Below are 22,384 nucleotides of genomic sequence, written 5' to 3'. Positions count from 1 at the left end.
CTCCAGGGGATTTTTCCCGACCAAGGGATCAAACCCTGGTCTCCTGCTTTGCAGACAGATTCTTTACTGTCTGAGCCACCAGTTGAAATGTTAAGGCAGAAAAGACTTTTTAATGGAAGTTACCTTTTCAAAAGTATTTCAAACTTATAAACTCACTGCTATTCCTAGAGATTATTTGTTTGATGCTAGAGACTATTTGATGCTGAGGACACATTTTCTGACAAATAAATGGAGATTAGGGCGTCCCTGGTGGTCCAGTGGTTAAGAGTCTGCCTGCCAGTGGAGGGGACATGGGTTCAGAAGATCCCACATGCTGTGAGGTAACTAACCCCACGTGCCACAACTATGAGTCAACACTCCAGAGCCCACAAGCTGCAACTACTGAGCCCACGTGCGACAACTACTGAAGCCTGTGCTCTGCAAGAGAAGTCACGGCAGTGAGACGCCCGAGCCCTGCAACTAGAGAAGCCACCACTCACTGCAAACACAGAAAGTCTGCGTGCAGCAAAGACCCACTGCTGCCAAAAATTAAAAAAATTAAAAAAAGAAGATTAAATCTTAAGAATCTCAGAAAAGTCTACTTAAATTATAAAATGAAAGTTCTAAAGTAGAACTTTGAATTCTAGAAGATGAGAACAGAAAATTCTGTGGTTTTTGAAGGAAGAAAGAAAGGAAAGCAGGAGGAAGGAGGAAGGAATAAGAGCATATTACTTCCCTTTCTCATATATAAAGTGACCTCAGTCAAAATGTTCAACTATGTAAATGTCATCTTTGATATCAGTGTCTCACCTTCCTCTCACTATTCCTTGTTATGCGGTCCTACATATATCCCAATGCAACACCTTCCCACAAAGCCTTGCCCCCCTCCAAAATACACTACATGTACTTAACCCACTGTCCCAGCTGCCACCCTCTAAGACTCTCAATCTCTCATGAATTGAGAGAGATTGAACCCAGGTCTCCCACATTGCAAGTAGATTCTTTACCAGCTGAGCTACAAGAACTACTTTTTACTTACGAATTTTAAAAACCAAATATTAGAACACAATTTAAACCAAGTACAAATTATCTGTATTATGAAGTCAAGTGGGCCTTAGGAAGCATTATTATAAACAAAGCTAATGGAGGTGATGGAATTCCAGCTGAGCTATTTAAAATCCTAAAAAATGATGCTGTTAAAGTGCTGCACTCAGTATGTCAGCAAATTGGGAAAAAACAGTAGTGTCACAGGACTGGAAAAGGTCCATTTTCATTCCAATTGTAAAGAAGGACAAGACCAAAGAATGTTCAAACTACCAAAGAATGTTCAAATGTACAACTGCTTACTTCACATGCTAGCAAGGGTATGCTCAAAATCCTTCAGGCTAGGCTTCAACAGTATGTGAACCAAGAACTTCCAGATGTATAAACTGGGCTTAGAAAAGGCAGACACACCAGAGATCAAATTACCAACAACTGATCATAATTGATCAATTGTTGGATCATAAAGAAAGCAAGGGAATTCCAGAAAAACATCTACTTCTGCTTCATTGACTATGCTAAAGCCTTTGACTGTGTGGATTACAACAAACTGTGAAAAATTCTTAAAGAGATGGGAATACCAGACCATCTTAACCATCTCCTGAGAAACCTGTATGCTGGTCAAGAAGCAACACTTAGAACCTTACATGGAATAACCGACTGGTTCAAAATTGGGAAAGGAGTATGACATGGCTGTATGTTGCCACCCTGCTTATTTAACTTATATGCAGTGTGTATCATGCAAAATGCTGTGCTGGATGAATCACAAGCTGGAATGAAGACTGCAGGAGAAATATTAACAACCTCAGATATGCAGATAATACCACTCTAATGGCAGAAAATGAAGAGGAACTAAAGAGCCTCTTGATGAGGGTGAAAGAGAACAGTGAAAAAGATGGCTTGAAACTCAACATTCAAAAAACTAAGATCATGGCAACTGGTCCCATCACTTCCTGACAATTAGAAGAGGAAAAAGTGGAAACAGTGACAGATTTTGTTTACTTGAGCTCAAAAACCACTGCTGACAGTGACTGCAGTCATGAAACTAACAGACGCTTGCTCCTCGGAAGGAAACTATAACAAACCTAAGCAGCATATTAAAAAGCAAAGACATCACTTTGCCGACAAAGGTCCATAAAGTCAAAGCTATGGTTTTTCCAGTAGTCATATACATACATATACAGTATGAGAGATGGACCATAAAGAAGGCTGAGCAGCAAAGAATTAATGCTCTTGAACTATGGTGCTGGAGAAAACTTTTGAGAGTCCCCTGGACTATAAGGAGATCAAACCAGTCAATCTTAAAGGAAATCAATCCTGAGATATTCATTGGAAGGACTGATGCTGAAGCTGAAGCTCCAATACTAGGGCTACCTGATGGGGAGGGCCGACTCATTGGAAAAGATGCTGATGCTGGGAAAGATTGAAGGCAAAAGGAGAAGAGGGCAACAGAGGATGAGATAGATGTTAGATAATAGTAAAGGATAGGGAAGCCTCGCACACTGCAGTCCATGGGGTCGCAAAGAGTCAAACATGACTTTAGCAACTGAACAACAACAAAACAAATTATTTTTTGTAGAAAGAAGAAAACTCGATTTTACATAGAACAATGGACAAATATCAGGATATAAATCTGAATCTTACTCTATTACTGCTATGTCACACTGGCAATTTTCACAAATTGTTACAAGAGTATACCAGTACAGAGCCAAGCTGTACAGACTGAGAGAGGTTTTGTTGTTATTTGTTTGGCTGTTTTTTAGCTCCTGAAGCTCAAGGAAATCTCTGTCAAAACACTGTGGAAACACAAGTTAAGTCAAAGAGACTTCAGTGATTACACACACCAAGGAATACTTTGTTTGAAAAAAACAACAGCTTTGGAAAGTCATTCAACAAACATACTAATATAGCCTTCAACAATCAAAAACAAAACCAAATAAAAACAAACAACAGAACAGTAAGCCCTGGGAAAAGGGAAGAATTTACTTTCAATAGTTACATACTATTCAAATGCCCAGTTTAAGAAAAAAAAAAATCACATAGCATACAAAAAAAAACCAACAGAATGGCACATTCAAGGGAACAAAATTAACTGAAAGAAACTGGCTAAAGAAGCCCAGACATGAGACTAACTTGATAAAAACTTTAAAAACTGACTTGAATATGCTCAAAATGCTTTTTTAAAAAAGTAAACAGGGCCTAAGGAACCTGCAGGATAACAAGCAGACCAAAACATGCATTGTGGGAATCTCAGAAGGGGAAGAGAGAGAAAGGGACAGAAAGAATAAGTAAAGAAATAATGGCTGAAAATACCCCAAAATCGATGAAATACATTAATCTACAAATTCAAAAAGTTCAATAAAATCTACAAAGGATAAATTTGAGGATACCTGCACCAAGGCATATTATACACCAACTGTCTAAAAACAAAAACAAAACCAAAACCATTAAAGCAGCAGGAGAAGCAATTCTTCCCATACTGTTCAGTTCAGTCGCTCAGTCATGTCTGGCTCTTTGTGACCCCATGGACTGCAGCTCACAGGCTTCCTTGTCCATCATCAACTTGCGGAGCCTACTCAAACTCATGTCCATCAAGTCTGTGATGCCATCCAACCATCTCATCCTATGTCACCCCCTTCTCCTCCTGCCTTCAATCTTTTCCAAAATCAGGGTCTTTTCCAATGAGTCGGTTCTTCCCATCAGGTGGCCAAAGTATTGGAGTTTCGGCTTCAGCATCAGTCCTTCCAATGAATAGTCAGGGTTGATTTCCTTTAGGATTGACTGGTTGGATCTCCTTGCAGTCCAAGGGACTCTCAACAGTCTCCTCCAACACCACAGTTCAAATGCATCAATTCTTCGGTGCTCAGCTTTCTTTATAGTCCAACTCTCACATCCATACATGACTACTGGAAAAAACAGCTTTGACTAGACGGACCTTTGTTGGTAAAGTAATGTCTCTGGTTTTTAATAAGCTGTCTAGGTTGGTCATAGTTTTTCTTCCAAGGAGCAAGCATCTTTTAATTTCATGGCTGCAGTCATCATCTGCAATGATTTTGGAGACCAAAAAAATAAAGTCTGTCACTGTTTCCATTGTGTCCCCATCTATTTGCCATGAAGTGATGGAACCAGATGCCATGATCTTAGTTTTCTCAATGTTGAATTTAAGTCAACTTTTTCACTCTCCTCTTTCACTTTCATCAAGACTCTCTTTAGTTTTTCTTCACTTTCTGCCATAAAGGTGGTGTCATCTGTGTATCTGAGATTATTGTTATTTCTCCCAGCAATCTTGATTCCAGCTTGTGCTTCATCCAGACCACCATTTCACATGATGTACTCTGCATAGAAGTTACATAAGCAGGATGAGAATATACAGCCTTGATGTACTCCTTTCCTGATTTGGAACCAGTTGATTGTTCCATGTCCAGTTCTAACTGCTGCTTCCTGACCTGCATACAGATTTCTCAAAAGGCAGGTCAGGTGGTCTGGTATTCCATCTCTTTAAGAATTCACCCCAGTTTATTGTGATCCACAGTCAAAGGCTCTGGCGTAGTCAATAAAGCAAAAGTGGATGTTTTTCTGGAACTCTCTCGCTTTTTCTATGATCCAGCAGATGTTGGCAATTTGATTTCTGGTTCCTCTGCCTTTTCTAAATCCAGCTTGAACATCTGGAAGTTTACGGTTCACGTATAGTTGAAGCCTGGCTTGGAGAACTTTGAGCATTACTTGGCTAGCGTGTGAAATGAGTGCAACTGTGCAGTAGTTTGAAGCCCACCAGGGCTTCCCTGGTGGTTCAGAGGGTAAAGTGTCTGCCTGCAACGCAGGAGACCTGGGTTCGATCTCTGGGTTGGGAAGATCCCCTGGAGAAGGAAATGGCAACCCACTCCAGTATTCTTGCCTGGAAAATCCCATGGACAAAGAAGCCTGGTAGTCTACAGTCCATGGCGTTGCAAAGACTCGGACACGACTGAGCGACTTCACTCACTTTTGAACATTCTTTGGCATTGCCTTTCTTTGGGACTGGAATGAAAACTGACCTTTTCCAGTCCTGCGGCCACTGCTGAGTTTTCCAAATCTGCTGGCATATTGAGTGCAGGACTTTCACAGCATCATCTTTTAGGATTTGAAATAGTTCAACTGGAATTCCCTTCCCATACAAGGAGTCCTTAATAAGGTCAGCAACTTATTTCTTACTAGAAACCATGGATGCCCAAATACAGCAGGATGCATATTTAAGTGCTGAGAGAAAAAAATTGTCAACCAAGAATTTTGCATCTGACAAAACTGTCCTTCAAAATTAGGTACAATTTAAGATGTTGTCAGATAAACAAAAGCTAAGGGAGTTCAATATCATAAGACCTGCCCTACAAGAAATGCTAAAGATAGTCCTTCAAGTTGAAATTAAAGGACACTAAACAGCAACTCAAAGTCATATGATGAAATAAAGGTCTCTAGTATAGGTAAATAACACCAGCAAATAAAAAAACGGGCATTACTATATATATTACTATATATATATATATATTTCTAACTCCATTTTGTATTTCCTATAGAATTTCAAAAGACAAATACATAAAAAATAATTATAAACCCATGAGACTGGATATACAACTTATAAAGATATAATCTGTGACAACAACAATATAAGGGGGTAAGACTGAGCTGTTATAGGAGCAGAGCTTTTATATGCTACTGAAGTTAAGTTCGTATCAGTGCAAACTATATTGCTATAAACTTAGGGAGTTAAATGTAATTCACAAGGATTACCACAAAGAAAATTTCTAAAAAAATACACACAAAAGAAAATCAAAATGGTTCACTATAATAAAATGGGGGTGGGGGAGAAGAAGAAACCAGTATGTAATGGAGGAAATGAGCAACAAAAAAGGTATAGGATTTCACAACAACACAGAAGCAAAATGATGGCAGAGGTCCTTCCTTCTCAGTCACTTGTTGCTATTTAGTTGCTAAGTCGTGTCTGACTCAGAGACCCCATGGACTGTAGCCTGCCAGGCTCTTCTCACTACTTTAAATTTAATTGGGTTAAACTTTCTAATCAAAGCCAGAGATTGGCAGGACTGATTTAAAAACATGATTAAATTATATGCTGACTATAATGATCAATTTATACACAAAACCATAGTTTCAAAATGAAAAGATGGGAAAAGATATTCCATGAAAACAGAAAGTAAGAGTGTTAGTGTGGCTAATCTAATATCAGAAAAAATAGGCATTAGGTCAAAAACTGTTATAAGAGACAAAGATGGACACTGTATATTGAAAAAAGGGTCAATTCATCAAGAAGATAAAACAAAGACAAAGCATATGTTAGTCTATATATAAAATAGATAACTAACAAGAACCTGCTGCATAGCACTCAGAACTATGCTCAATAACCTGTAATAACCTATAAGGGAAAAGAATCTGAAAAAGAACATGTGTGTGTGTGTGAGCTTCTTCACTCTCTTCCTTCACTCTCATCAAGAAGCTCTTAATTCCACTTCACCTTCTGCCATTAGAGTGGTATCATCAGCGTATCTGAGGTTGCTGATATTTCTCCTGGCAATCTTGATTCCAGCTTGTGATTCATCCAGCCCATCATTTTGCATGATGTACTGTGCACAGAAGTTAAACAAACAGGGTGACAATACACAGGCATGTCATATTCCTTTCCCAATTTTGAACCAGTCAGTTGTTCCATGTAAGGTTCTAAGTGTTGCTTCTTGACCAGCATACAGGTTTCTCCGGAGACAGGCAAGGTGGTCCACTTTCCTCTCTAAGAATTTTCCACAGTTTGTTGTGATCCACATAGTCAAAGGCTTTAGCACAGTCAACGAAACAGATGTTTTTCTGGAAATTTTTTGCTTTCTTTATGAGCCAATGAATGTTGGCAATTTGAACTCTGGTTCCTCTGCCTTTTCTAAACCCAGCTTGGACATCTGGAAGTTCTCGGTTAATGTAATGCTGAAGCCTAGCTTGAAGGATTTTGAGCATACCCTTGCTAGCATGTGAAATGAGTGCAACTGTACAGCAGTTTGAACATTCTTTGGCATTGCCCTTCTTTGGGATTGGAATGAAAACTGATCCCATGGACTGTAGTCTGCCAGGCTCCTCTGTCCATGGAATTCTCCAGGTAAGAATACTGGAGTGGGTTGCTATCCCCCTCTCCATGGGATGGATCTTCCTGACCCAGGGACAGAACCTGGGTCTCCTGCATTGTAGGCAGATTCTTTACCATCTGAGCCACCAGAGAAGCCATATGTAGACACACACATACATACATAGAGTAAAACTATTTTTATTTGCAGATGACAATCCTATATACAGAAAAATTCCAAAGAATGCACAAGAAAGATACCAGAGCTAGTGGATTAATTCAGCAAAGTTGCAGAATAAAACCAACACACAAAAAGCAGTTGGGTTTCAAGATAAACTGAACTTCATTAAAGTTTAAAGCTTTTGTGCAAAGGACATTATCAAGAAACTGAAAGTAGAGTTTTGGTTGTATCTGAATAAAAGAAAATATTTACAAGTCATATAGCCAATAAGGAGCTAACATCAAGAAGATTACAATGATGCCCTAAAATTTAACAACAAAAACTCAAACCACATAGGTTTTAAAAATGGCAATGGACTTGAACAGACATTTGCCAAAGAAAATATACAAGTGGCCAACAAGCACATGAAAAGATGGCCAATATTATTAATCATTAGGGAAATGTAAGCCAAAATACAAAGAGGTATCATTTCACATAAAGTAGGATAGTAATTAAAAAAAAACACAACAGAAAATAACAAGGGTAAGAGAGGCTATGGAAAAATCGGAACCTTTGTGCACTGCTAGTAGGAATGTAAAAATGGTGTGATTGCTGCAGAAAGCAGTATAATTCCTCAAAAAGTTAAACATAGTTAAACATACAAACCAAATGTTAAACTTATAAACGTTAAATAAGTTAAACATATAAACCAAATGACCCAGCGATTCCACTTCTAGGTGTATACCCAAAAGAACTGAAAACAGGAACTCAAACAAATACTTGTATACCAATGTTCACTGAAGCATTCCTTATAGTAGCCAAAAGACAGAAACAACTCAAGTGTCCATCAACAGATGAATGAATAAACTAAATGGGGTATATACACAAATTATATATTATCTATTTATAATATTATTATATTTATATTAATAAATATATTAATATGTAATGGAGTATTAGTAAGCCTTAAAAAGGAATTAAATTCTGATACATGCTACACCATGGATGAATCTTAAAACATTGTATTAACTAAAATAAATCAGATACAAAAGGACAAATATATGACTCAACTTACATTAAATACCTTGAACAGGCAAATTCATAGAGACAGAAAGTAGATTAGAGGTTATGGGGGCTGAGGGAGGAGGAAGTTAGGAGTTATTGCTTAACATGTACAGAGTTTCTGTTTGAGGTGATGAAAAGTTTTGGAAATAGACAAGTGGTGACAGTTGCACAATCTTGTGAATGTAGCTACCGGCCCTGAACTATACACTTAGAAATGGCTAAAATGGCTAATTTTGTGTTTTATATATATACATGTGGATATATATAAAAAATATTCTAGCACAGTAAGAAAGAAGTTATTAATTATATGTGAAGAAGTCAGAATCCTATCAGTCCTTAAAACAGCTGTGAATGCAATTAGCATAAGTGCCTTCCATTACAAGCTACTGAGCCATACATAGAAATCAGTTCACTTGCAAATGGCTTAGATTGTAATAAAATAGAAGATGGGACTTGTCTATATAAAAAGGGAAAATTTTCTTTCAGGAATTATAAAAGAATAACTAGAATTTAAGTCAGCTTATTCCAAAAAGTCTCTGTTAATTTAAAACAACTTTTTTTTTAATTCGAAGACCTGGTTTTATTTTTAAAATTTTAGAATTTATATTTTTATTTTTAACCCTGAATCAAACTTTCTATAAACGAGAATCAGAGTGTTTTAACACATATGGAAAGATAACAGATTTCTTTTTATCACCAGATACAAGTTTCATAAAAGCAACAATTGAGGTATTAGTTTTCAATTGTCTAGAATGTCTGTCATATAATACTCAACAAATCTGGTGAATAAAACCTAACCAGTCAAAATCAGCTTCCCTCATAGCTCAGTCGGTAAAGAATCTGCCTGTAATGCAGGAAACATGGGTTCTTTTCCTGGGTCGGGAAGATCCCCTGGAGAAGGAAATGGCAACCCACTCCAGTATTCTTGCCTGGAAAATCCCATGGACAGAGGAGCCTGGTGAGCTACAGTCCACGGGGTTGCAAGAGTCGGACATGACTTAGCGACTAAACCACCACCAGCAGTCAAAATCAGCAGGGAAGCAGCATTACGGAATCTCTTTTCAAAATCATCTTCCCATTATAAATTTAAAATATCTACCTTAAAAATAACATCTGAGTAATTCAGGGTCCATAAAACTAAAACTTAAAATTATTTCTTTTCTCTGGTATATGCCTCCATCCCCAACTCCAACAGGTGATTGCCAGAATCTGACTTTATATGTGACTTCTTTTACTGATCTGTGCTTGTCTACCTGAAGTAGCCCAGCCTAGAAAGGAAAGTCCACAGCACTCATCTTCATAACTGGGTGGCTGGCCTACTCAAGGTACTCCTGAAGTGCTCGAAATACTCCTGATTCACTAGTTCATATTGTAGGTATCATTTGCATGCTTTCTTTCATCTTTATTGCTTTCTCATTTGGTACATTAAGGCTGAATATGAAATCAACTTGAATAGGAAATGCAAATTTTATTTGATAACTACTAAAGCAAACCACGGGTTTCCCTGGTGGCTCAGTGGTAAGAATTCGCCTGCCAATGAAGAAGATGTGGGTTTGATCCCTGGGTCAGGAAGATCCCTTGGAGAAGGAAATGGCAACACAGACCAGTATTCTCACCTGGGAAATCACATGGATAGAGAAGCATGGTGGGCTACTGTTTACAGAGTCGCAGAAGAATCAGACACAACTTAGCAACTAAACAACAACAAAGCAAACTGTGCACTATTAATGACAATTAAGTTATGACTTTTGGAACTCATCCTAAGGTATCTTTTAAAAAAAGAAAAAGCATAAGGAGCTCAGGGGGAACAAATTACCACTTTAAGTGGGGAGAGAATACTGCAGTTCAATTGTCCTGAATCAGGCAAATTACAGCCACAGAGATGACCATGGCTGGCTATGAGAATCAGCCTCTCAGATCTCTGACTCCAGGGAAAAATAACTGACTCAGCCCCAGCTGCTGCACTCTGAAATCCATCACTTTGTACAGAGGCCGTGCTTCTCACTGACTGCTCCCAGTAAAGAGCACCACAGGCATACACTAAGGTGGCCCTGATCTTGGAAGAAGAGAAATTTCTGTGATAGGCAACTTTTGCTCAAGAACTTCTGAGGTCTCAGTTAAATTTCCTTAGAACTATGATACTTTCATCCAAAGTTCCTTCCTTCCTTACCTTTCTCCTTCACTTAGAGTCAGACTTGCATCAGTATGATGACTGATGACTCTCCTTGCCTCCTTCCTCATTTTCTCTCACAAGCACTTCTTCTAATAAACTTCTTGCATGCTTAACCCCATCCTGGCATCTGCTTCTCCCTTGAAGCATTACATGGTTGTTTTTTTTTAAATTTAGCCATTTAAAAAATTATTTCTAAAGCATTACGTTTGCTTCCCTATTTGCTAAATAGGATACACCAAACATGACAATTCCAATGCCTTTGTCTGCTAAAGATCTCAACTAAGACCCACCTAACTCATTAGTAAGTATATTCTTAAAAGGACAAGATCAGAGCTACATACAATTCAACATGTGTACTGAGCACCTGCTATACATGCGAAACATGCTAAGCATTGGAGGGAATACAAAGGTGAGTTGGTTCCTATCTTGCTCTCAAATAACTCCGAATATAGAAGAGAGAAGCCACATATACAAAATTTAAAGGGCAGATTTTCATTAAGTACTAAAATTGACACATAAAATACTAAAGAAATTAATGGTGGTGGTTTAGTTGCTAAGTCGTGTCCAACTCTTGCGACCCCATGGTTATAGCCTTCCAGGTTCCTCTGTCCATGGGATTTTCCAGGCAAGAATACTGGGGTGGGTTGCCATTTCCTTCTCCAATGTATTAAAGAAATTAATAGATTCATTCTACTTAGGGGATAGAATTGTAGTAGAAAGCCTGTGTAGAGGAGACAGCATTTGAAACGTACACTGAAAGAATCTTCAGGTTGTACCTGCCTATAATTAATAAGGACAGTCCAATAAAGATGCCTTCCATGCTTACATACTTGGCTACCCTCAATGTGTAAATTCCTCCCATCACAATTCTCTCACACCATGTTACTCCCAGAATACTGATGGTTTCTTAGTTCCCCTCCAAAGGTGCTCCTCCTCCCAGTATTCCCCCTTTCATCACTATTGCCACTAAGACTCCTAAGCCAGAATCCTGGGAATCAACTTTGAATCCTCTCTCACTACCCCATCGTTCAACCACCAATCTACTTTTAAAGCTAAAATCTGTCCACTCTTCTTTACCTCACAGCTACTGCTCTAGTCAAGAACAGCACTATCCCTTCTAAGAATTGCGGCAAAAGTCCCCTAACCTGCCTTCCTGCCTACAGTTCTACAGTCATTTAATCCATGATCCACAGAGCAGAGATCCTTTAAAATTCATATCTAATTATTAATACCTGGTTTAAAACTCTTCAATAGTCCCTCACTGCTCACAAGATAAAATGCAGTAATTTCATTCACAAGAGCTGACCCCACACTTCAGGCTGAATAGACTCCAGCTACTCAGAATTCCTAAGATGCTGAGTTCCTCTTGGACTCCAGTGGCTCTCTGCAACACCAACCCTGGGAAGACACATCCTCCTCATCCTCACCTAGTCAACGCTCACTTCCACTAAAATGTCACTTCCTTCACTCCCAAACATAAGCATACTGGAATAGTCTCCTAGCTTCCTATTGCCATCCCAAGATCACTTCTTCTCAGCCTTCTCCTTTATGATCTATGCCGTCTTTCCATTAACTATTACCTTCAAGATGGAGAAGGAAATGGCAATCCACTCCAGTATTCTTGTTTGGAGAACCCCATGGGCAGAGGAGCCTGGCAGGCTACAGTCCATGGGGTCGCAAGAGTCAGACACAACTTAGCGACTAAACCCCCACCAGCATTACCTTTAAAAGCATTACTGTTTCATGCAGCAGTGTAGTTTTGTCAAATGCAAGTCTATGCAGAACCCCAATATGTAAAAGAGCTAAGTTTCTCAGTCTAACACAAAGGGTTTCAAAGCCCTCTTCATTTCGCCTCCTTCTCCCCTAAGATAGTTATTCCCTAAAATCTAAGGTGCAGGAGACAATTAGAACACCACATTGTTTTGTATCATGCTGCCTACTCAAAGGAAGCAACACAGTACAGTGGGAAGACTTGTGTCTGAAGCTAAACAGACTTAAGTTCAAATCTTGGTTCTATTACAAGATTTTGAGCAATTTGCCTCTCTGAGGATCCATTTCCTCAGCTAAAAAACTCAGCTGTAAAAATTACTACCTTGAAAAGTCAATGGGTGGAACAGAGATAAATATGTAAAGTACCAAGCATAGTGCCTAGAACACTAGCACAAAGAAGAAACTCAAAAAAAAAACAAACCATCTGCTATGGCTTATCCAGGAATGTAGGTTTACATTCAAAGTCAGTCAATGTGATTTACCATACTATTTACAGAATAAAGGAGGAAAAGCTTATGATTATTTTAAAAGACATAGAAAAACAATTTGACAAAATTCAATATCCACTTTAACTTCAGAAAACCCCAAAACTCAGAAAACTAAAAGTGGAAAGGGAAAACCTCAATCTGATAAACAGTATCAATGGAAACTAGCAAATAACATCACCCTTAATGGTGAAATAAGACATACTTTTCCCCTTAAGATGGCAGGGATGACCACTTTCACTACTTTGATTCAACACTGTAATGGAAGTCCTGGTCAATAAAATAAGAAAAAGAAATAAATAAAATATCAGATTGTCTCTATTTGCAGATGACTTAATTATGTAGAAAATTCTATGGAGGGGCCTTCCTGGCAGTTCAGGGTTAAGACTCTATGTTTCCAACGCAGTGGTGTGGGTTGGATCCCTGGTCAGGGAACTAAAATCCCACATGCTCCAGGGAGTGGCCCAAAAAGTCAAAATTCTATGAAATGTTTAAAACAACTATGAGCAAGGTCAAAGGATACAGGATCAATATACAAAAATCAGCTACATGTTTCTATTTAATTCAAATATATGATCTTTATTAAACAACTTTTTGAGTTTCATAATGCCTTACTTTTTCATGCATTTTTAGCATATCAAAGGACTCACTGATGCTTATTTAAGGACTTCCAATTGATAACAATATAAAATTTCTGAAATTCCCTCTCTTTTCCCTTAGAAGTCTCTTCTTTTCATCTTCCATTTGGACTAAATTCTCTCTAGGCCTGAGCACATCTGTCACCCTGCAGTTTCTCTTTATTGCTCTCCAAATTTTCACCTATTGTTTATATACCCATTAACAAATAACTGGAAAATAAAAACTTTTAAAACAATTTACAATAACATCAAAAAACAAAATATTTCAGATTAAACTTAACCAAAGACATGTAAGACTTCTACACTCAAAGTGTTTCTGAGACAAATTTAAAAGTCTAAATAAATGGAGACATATACCACCTTCATGAATCCAAAGACTTGCTATAGTTAAGGTGCCAATTCTATCCTGTTACCTACAGAATAAATGAAATTACAATTAAAATCTCACCAAGATTTTTGGTAGAAATTGACAGAATGGTTCAAAATTTGTACTGAAATACAAAATCTAGAAACAATAAAAGAAGGAGGACTTGCACTACCTAACTTTAAGACTTACTATAAATCTACAGTAATCAATAGTGTGGAATTGGGGGAAAGATAAACAAGACATCAATGGACTAAAACAGTCTAAAATACATACAAATTTATTTTATATACTACATATTTAAATATACATTTACATAAATATATAATATATATTCATTTAATTTTCACAGAAACAACACAATCCAACAGGGAGAGGAAAGTATCGTCAACAAACAGTTCTGAAATAACTAGATATGAGCATAAAAAAAGAAATCTCAATTCCTACCTCATATCATATAGAATTAATTTGAAATGGATCACAGGTCATGTAAAAGCTAAAACTATAAAGCTTTTAGAAAATAGCCTTGGGACCATGTGTTCATGACTTGGTGGCAGGCAAGAGATTCTGAGACAGAACACAGTGACCTTAAAAGAAAAAAATCTGATAAACTCGACTCCATCAATATTAAAAACTTTTGTTTATCAAAAAACACCATTAGGAAAATGACTAGACAAGCCACAGACCAGAAGAAAATATTCATGAAACGTATATCTGATAAAGGACAGTTAACCATGATATACAAATAACTCTTAAACTCAATACTATAAAGAAAAACAGCCCAAATTTTTAAATGGGCAAAAGATTCACACAGACGTTACACAAGAGAAGACACACGAATAACCTATAAGAACATGAGTGCTCAATATCATTAGTCACCAGAATAATACAAATTAAAACCATAATGAGATACCACTACACACCCATCGAAATTACTAAAATTAAAGACTAATAACATCAAATATTGGTAAGAATGTAGAGCAACTGCAACTCTCATACACTGTTGGTGGGAACATGAAATGGTACAACCATTCTGAGAAAGGGTCTGGAAGTTTCTTATAAACCTAACAGACATTTACTCTATGAGCCATTTCTCCTGGTATTTACCCAAGAGAAATGAAAACATTTCTACAACACGAGCTATAAATAAGAACATTCATGGCAGCTTTATTCTCAACAGCCCCACACTGGAAACCTCTCAGGTGTCCATCCATTTAATAAACTTCGACATATTCATATGATGGGAAAAAAAGACTGAATTCTTCATTAAACACAACCTCAAAAGCCTCACCAAAAATATATACTGTACAATTCCATTTATATGGGATCTACAACACATAAGATTCATCTATGGTGATAAAAGATCTGAAGAGCAGTTGCTTCTGGAGGCTGGGGGCAAGAAATGACTGAGAAGGCACATGAGGAACACTTCAGGAGTGCTGGTAAGGCCCCATATCCTGGCAGAGGCTGGGGTTGTATTCATTTGCCAAAACTCATTAAATCGTACAATTAACATTTGTGTATTTCACTGTACATAAATTTTACCTGAAAAACAAAAAGAACTGTAAACAAAGAGTGAACTCTAAGTTAACGATATGCAAGTTGACGTGTTTAAGGGTAAAGTGTACTGATGTCTACAACTTACTTTGAAATCCTTCAAAATGTTAAGATGGATTGGTAGATGAATAGGCATGTGATAAGGCAAACAGTAAAATAGTTGTAAATTATAGAATCCATGTGGGTATATGAGTATTTACTATGCAACTCTTTGAACTTTTCTGTATATCTGAAATTTTTCATAATAAAATGTTGGATACAAAACTTGATTACAAGACAAATAAATATATCCTAAAATGAAGGGCAAAGTTTTTTTCTATTCCAGCTATAGTTGTAATAAAAAAATAAAGAGAGTAGTTGCCACTTATTATTTGGTTGGAGCATCGTCACTGCTGTGATGTCTGGACCTCTCTGTCACTGCCTTCTTCCTCTCCACTACAACACACATCATAATCCTTGTGAATCCATCCTCATCCATGCATGCAATCCACCATTCAACACACCAGTTCAGAGCCCCTGTCTCATCTTCCTCATTTCTAGAATCTTAAAACTCCCAAATGTAATTATCACCATCTCTAACCATAATTCCTTATCTGCTCCCTTTACCCTCCTCTTACAACTCATTAAGATTTCTAATCCGTGGAGCTCTCATTTACACCTCCATTATCTCTCTTATAGCTTAACTTTCAATCTTCTGAAATATCCCTGTTTTCTTCATCTCTACTGCAGCCACAAGCAACCAGTAATCCTTCTTTACCCCTTTACCTGACTGATGGGTGCTGCCGGAAGAAAACCTCACAACCAGCAGGCCAGTGAATGCTCTTCAAACCTACAATGCTCTCCACACTCTGCACTGCTCAGCAATCCTTTCTAATTCACTGGTTGGCTCCTTCTCCCGACTCCACAGCAGCAATTCCAAAACTTAAGCTCCTTACTCATTTCTCTTTCCTCGTTCTATGTAAAGGATCTTCTCTTCCATCATGAAAATTGAGGCTACCTAGCATGAACTCCCTGCTCCTCAACCTACAAACCCATTTTATATATTTTTGGTGAGGCTTTTGAGGTTGTGTTTAATGAAGAATTCAGTCTTTTTCTTCCTGTCATAGTTAGATTTACTACTATTTTTCAGGTACTTTATTTGACTTTTCTATAGCCTGACACAGTTAATGACACTTTCCTTGAAACTCATCCATTCTCAGCTTCTTGGACACTAGGGTCTTATTCCTTCTACCTGACTCTTTCCTTCTTAATCTCCTTCACTCACTCTTTGCCCTTTGCTCTTTCCCTACACCCTATTGTTCATTTTATTCCTCCAGTTCTGATGCCAGCTTAATTTCATTCTTACTTCTAATATTTTCAGTGGGTGGCCTCATTCACTTTTTGAAAAACACCTTCTTTGAGATACAATTAACACACAATAAATTGCAAATATCTGAGCTGTATAATGCGTTAAATTTTAATACGCTCCTGAGGAGGCTCACTGGTAAAGAATCTGCCTTCCAATGCAGAAGTCGCAGGAGACACAGGTTTGATCCCTGGGTCAGGAAATCCCCTGAAGGAAAAAATAGCAACCCACTTCAGTATTCTTTGCCTGGAAAAGTTCATGGACAGAGAAGTCTGGTGGGGTACAGTCCACCGGGTCAAAAAGACATGACTGAGCACACGCAAGAATACATGCATATGCTCCTGAAACTGTTAGTACAATCAAAAACACAAATGAACATAAATGCCTCTCTCCCAAACAACTACTGACTTGTTTTCTGTCACTGTAGATGCATTTTTCTATAATTTTACAGTATATACTATGATGTTTGGGGCAGTAGGGGGTGTTACCAGCTTTATTATTTTGAGCAACGTTGTCTCATATATCAATAGTTCATTCCTTTTTACTGCTGAGAAGTATTCCAATGCATGGCTATATCACAATTTGTTTATACATTCACCTGCTGATGGACATCTGGCTTGTTTCCACTTTTTGCTGAACAGAACTGCGATGAGCATTCATCTGTAACTCTTGAATGGATAGCTTCCTCTATCTCATGGCCCCACCCACACACCTAGAAGTCCCAAATCTGTTTCACCAGATACCAACAACCAATTGCAAGTCCTACAAGTCCACCTGGATAACCAGAAGGGACTCTAACAAGTTCAAAACTCATCTTATAATGCTACTCCTTCCACCCCAATAGGTATCCTCCTACATTCTCTATCCTGACTAAAGGCACTCAAACCAGAAACTTAAGAGTCCTCCTACGCTTACCACTTACCCCAATCACTGTGAGTTACTAGATCCCGTCAATTCTGCCTTTTAAACATCTCTCAACTATATAAAATCCATCTCCACACTTTCATCCTAATTCAAATGCACCCTTAATTCAAATATATATCATCTCCTGGCTGGACTATTAAACTAGCTTTCTAACTTTTCTCCTTACCTTTGGTCTCATTCTTCTGCAATCCATTTTCTATTCCATGGCCAAAGTGGATTTTCTAAAACCAAAATCTGATGTTATTCCCCTATTTAAGGTTTCTCAATGACATCTATCCCCTCAAAATAAAAATCATTCTCCTTAGCTTAACATTAAAAAATTCTCTATAAACTACTTTTCCCTCCAAACTCATCCTCTGCCACTTCTCATCATGTTAGAACTTAGTCATTTCTGGATAGTGTCATTCCCTTTTCATCCTTACTGCTGAGGGCAATACTTGGTCTGCAGTAGGCACGACAGACTTATGCAATAGATAAGATAGGACTTTAGCAGATGGGATGCATTGAGACATTCTGGGAATCTTCAGGAAAAGAGGTAGTCCTGTCTGGCTGAAGCATAAAGTATACGAAAGACTATAGTAGGCAATCCATTCAGAAAAGCAGGATGAAGCCAGATCACTGATTGATATCAAGTCTATTTCAAAGAATACACACTTCATTCTGTGCCCTCAAAAGACATTGATGGTTCTGAACAAATGTGTGACATATTCAGAAGTGTGCTATAACTTCTGAAATCTGAAAAACAGGCGAAGTGGGGGCAGTGAACTCAGTTAAGAGGCTATAGCAGTAGCCTGGGAAAGTGGACCCAAGCGTAGTTGGGGTAGGAGGGAATTGATTAAATGAACATGTCAAGAGAAATGAACCTACAAGCTCTTCCTGGGTGTGGACAGTCAGAGATGACATCAAAGTCTTGAGCCAGTCAAATGAAATAATACAGCTATGAAGAGAAAAAAAATTTTTAAATAGTAAGTGGAAGGGAGGAAGCTGATGGTTTTGCTTGGCTATTCCCTACCCACTCATTCAAATTTAAGTGCCAACTAAGGTGTCAGACACTGTATACATGGAGGGTGAAATGAGGGTAAAATAGCATCCCCGTTCCCAAGGACCATCCAATCTAATTTGGGTGGTGAACTTAAATAGGAAAAAAATAGGAATTGTTAAGTGCCTGGCTAGGGTCGTGTCTGACTCTTTGCGACCCTGTGGACTGTAGCCCATGAGGCTCCTCCGTCCATGGGATTCTCCAGGCAAGAATACTGGAGTGGGTTACCATTTCCTTCTCCAGGGGATCTTCCCGACTCAGGGATCGAACCCAGGTCTCCTGAATTGCAGACAGATGCTTTAACCTCTGAGCCACCAGGGAAGCCCTGCTAAAAAGAACAGTCAGACTAAAAGAAAGACTATCTATCCAATTCAGGCCTGAGGATCTGAGAACAGATCTGAGGTCCAGTAAGCCCAGAGGATGAGCAGTGTTAGGCCAGGCCAAACGCAGTCCAGGTGAAAAAAAGAACATATCCAAAGAGCCCCAGGCTAGATAACACAAATTGATGCATTTGCAAACTACAATAAGCCTAAAAGAAGATATGGAGGTATCCACATGAAATATCTAACTTGTCTTTGGTGGCTTAAAATCATCTTTACTGGGTATCTTAAGTGGGAATTGGAAGAAATCTCACACATCAACTAGATTGTGTACATTTTCACCCCCTCCCATCACTTCTACTGCCATGCAAGGGTATCTCTGCTTAAAGTCAAAGCAGGGTTAAGTAAATAAGCAAAGAGAACTGGTGGGGACTGTGGTCAATCAGAGACAGATGGGCAGCCATTTACTCAGCTCCAGCAGCTCACTGCCCTGCTTGAATGCTGGCCCACTGTGGAGAGATCTTCCCATTCTCCAAGTAAAGTTCAAGATTCAGATTTTATGTAGTAACACCCATTTAAAAACACTGGCAATTCCATTAAAAACAAAACAACACTATGCCAGCCAAAAAAAAATGTTCCTGTGGACAGATTTCAGCAAGGGCCACCAGTGTGGCAGAGGTAGGCCTGGTCTGCTAACTCCTACGATGTTCATCTCACTGCTTCATAGGACCCTCAGCTGATAGGGTTTCATGGTGATTCCCCTGGGATAAGAGTTGCTTGCTTCCAAGCAAAACAGTCCCAAACTGATAGTGTTTTATGAGTTCTTTTATATATTTTCCATAATTTTTGTCTCCTCCCCACCCCACCCCCACCTTGGTCAGGATACCTGCTTCTGGAGTCACGGAGACTTCCTACTCCTCAACTACTACAAGCTAAGATGGCAAGCTCGCAGGTAAAGCGAAAGTAAACAGAGTGAGAGCCGACAGGATTTCTAATGAATAAAGTCCGTAAGGCATATGGCACACCATTACTTTTCTTAGAAAACAGTATCAGAGATGTCTGTGACTAATCAGACACCTGAACAAAAAAGTCAGTAAGCTGCATGTGAAATATACCAGCAGATTCTGCTAACAAACCAAACAGCTTCCACTGTAAGATATCAAGAGAGGGAGAACAGGACAAAAGGGAAAGTAAAAGCTGCTGGCCTCTGAGAAATATCAAACACTTTTTAAAAGCATAAATGTTTAGGAGAAAGGGTACCCTATAATATCAAATCTGAGTGAAGAGCGAAATTATTTTTTAACCAGATCCCATGAAACATTTTTTGAGAAATGACGATTTAGATACCTATTAAAAGAGTAAAGCTACCCCTGTATTTATAAGGTAAAAGGAAAACAAAAATACTGACAGGCTTTATTAATATATTCACACAGACATCAGTTGCTGACGTTTTAATGTATCTATTAAGTCACAACATTGCTTTAGAAGCTTTGAAAATGTAACATTTCGTAATTATACTAAAACGTGTAAAAGTACAGATCACGGGGTATAGAACTTTCGGTAACAATGTGGCAAGCTCGAAGAAACAGAACTGCTAAAATTTCTAATCAACAAACCGAATGACAGGACCAAGGTTTTGAAAGAGAGAGAAAGACGTGGGAGTGGGGGTGGGGAGAGGTGGGGAGGGGGAAAGAACGGGAGGGAGGGAGGAAGGGAGAAAGAAAGGAGGAAAGAAAACAGTGGCATGTGCACCCGCCCCTGTAAATCGGAGGAATGGGGGAATTCAGGGGAATGAAAAGTGATTACGGAGGACAAGCAAAGCAGGCCATCCATGTTCCTGCTGGCAGGCGAGCTCTGCAATTACTTAGGGCAAGCGTTACGGCCAGAGCATTCGTGAACCCACTAGGACGAACACATTGGACACCTAAAACCGGACGCTGACAGCAGCTCCGAGAAAGCACAGAGAAGGCAAAGAAGCGGCCTGCTTTGACCTCCAATGAAAACTGAGGCTCCTCCAACTCTCGTCTTTGAATCAGGGGCAGGGCAAGCTCTCAGAGGTTGGATTCTTCGGACAAACTCTCCCTGGGTCCCTGCGGCCTTCCCACACGCCACACGGGGTGACTGTCAACGCCGAGAGCCAACGAGTGCGGGGGAACCTCTCGGGGTGTGCCGTCCCTTCTGGGAGGCGGTGAGACCGGGAAGAAAGACGGCCCCGCGCGCCCCGCCTCCCCAGCCCTTCCCCGACCCGGGCCCGGTGCTCTCGCCCAGGCTGCAGCCGGGGAGCGGGGTCTCGTGCGCGCCTCACCTTTTTCAGCGCAGGCACCAGCAACCCCCGCCACTTGGGCGCGTTCTCCTCGCTGAAAAACTCGTACGGCAGCTGCTGCGCCTGCATGGTGCCCCCGGGGCGCCTCCGGGCGGGGAGAGGGGCGGCGGCGGCCGGGCCGGGAGCCGCGAGAGGGTGAGCTCGCAGCGCGGAACAGGGCCGCGGTGCCACCGGACGGCCCGGCCCCCTTGGGGCGCCGAGCGGCCGGGCTAGCCCCGGAGAGGGAGCTGGGGGGCGAGGCCCGCGCCCGGCCACCCACCCGACACAGGCACCAGCCGCGGAGAGCGAACGCAGCCCGGAGGCGGCGGCGGCGGCATCCCGCACCACCGCCCCGGGGCCGGGCCCCCTACCCCTCCCCGGCCCGCCGGCGCCGCCCCGGGTTGCCCTCCGCCGCGGTCGCCGCCCGCCCGCCCGCCGGGACTGCGCTCCCGAGCCCGGCCTGGCCCCGCGGCGGAGCCGGCGGCTGGGGGAGGGCTGTGGAGGGACGCTCCAGCCGCCGCGCCCGCTCCCCGCGGCGGGGACCCCGAAACGCTGGCGACCCGGGGCGGGGCGGAGCTGGGCGCGGGGTCTAGCGGGGGAGGGGAAAGGCCCGAGGTCGTCGTTGGGGAATCTGGCTGCCCTGAGATGCCGCCGCGGCCGCCGCCGACGCCGGTGTAGCGCTCGAGCTTCCTACTAGCGAACTGAACCTGCTCGTTACTGAGCATGCGCCGCCGGGCAGGGCCGGTTCGCTCCGGGTTTTCCGGCTCCCCAGCGAAGGAGGAGGGAAAGCGCCGAGGAGGGAAAGCGCCAACGAGGGAAGCGCCGGCCTGTGGCTGCGCCCCCGAGGGCTGCAGGGGGAGGAGCGACAGGGCCCGGAGCAGTCGAACCCCGAGCCGAGTGGGGCCTGCGGGGTGGGGCGTGAGCTACGGTGTGGCTGCCCCCATTGTGTGGTTGGACCGAGAGGGATCCCACCCCTCTCCTCGAGTCCCTGGGCCTTTCGTTTCGGAAAGGGGTGTGTATTTGTACTTTGTTCCCGAACATGAAGATAAGGACTGCCCAGAGCGTGCAATGTATAGTAAACAGACTGGACAAAAGATAGGGGACTTTCTCACGAAGCCTACGTCTTAA

General features: G+C 40.7%; 1 protein-coding gene across 4 annotated transcripts in view; it reads right to left on the bottom strand.

Annotated features, from left to right (window-relative positions):
- SOS1 (SOS Ras/Rac guanine nucleotide exchange factor 1) overlaps positions 1-21,489 on the bottom strand; it is a 129,490-nt gene extending 108,001 nt beyond the window's left edge. For 3 of the 4 annotated variants that reach the window (XM_043918184.1, XM_043918185.1, XM_043918188.1), the window contains exon 1: positions 21,260-21,489. In XM_043918184.1, the coding sequence (XP_043774119.1) occupies positions 21,260-21,346 (87 nt within the window). In that variant the 5' untranslated portion in view covers positions 21,347-21,489. Of the gene's footprint in view, positions 1-17,761; positions 17,804-21,259 lie in introns of those variants that run through there. The other variant, XM_043918187.1, reaches the window with a different exon arrangement.
- Positions 21,490-22,384: the final 895 nt, after the last annotated feature.

The sequence above is a fragment of the Cervus elaphus genome, chromosome 11 (genome assembly GCF_910594005.1).
Source record: "Cervus elaphus chromosome 11, mCerEla1.1, whole genome shotgun sequence".
In the NCBI taxonomy this organism is placed as follows: Eukaryota; Metazoa; Chordata; class Mammalia; order Artiodactyla; family Cervidae; genus Cervus; species Cervus elaphus.
Note: the sequence above shows the minus strand (reverse complement) of the source record. Positions and strands in the feature narration are given on the sequence as shown.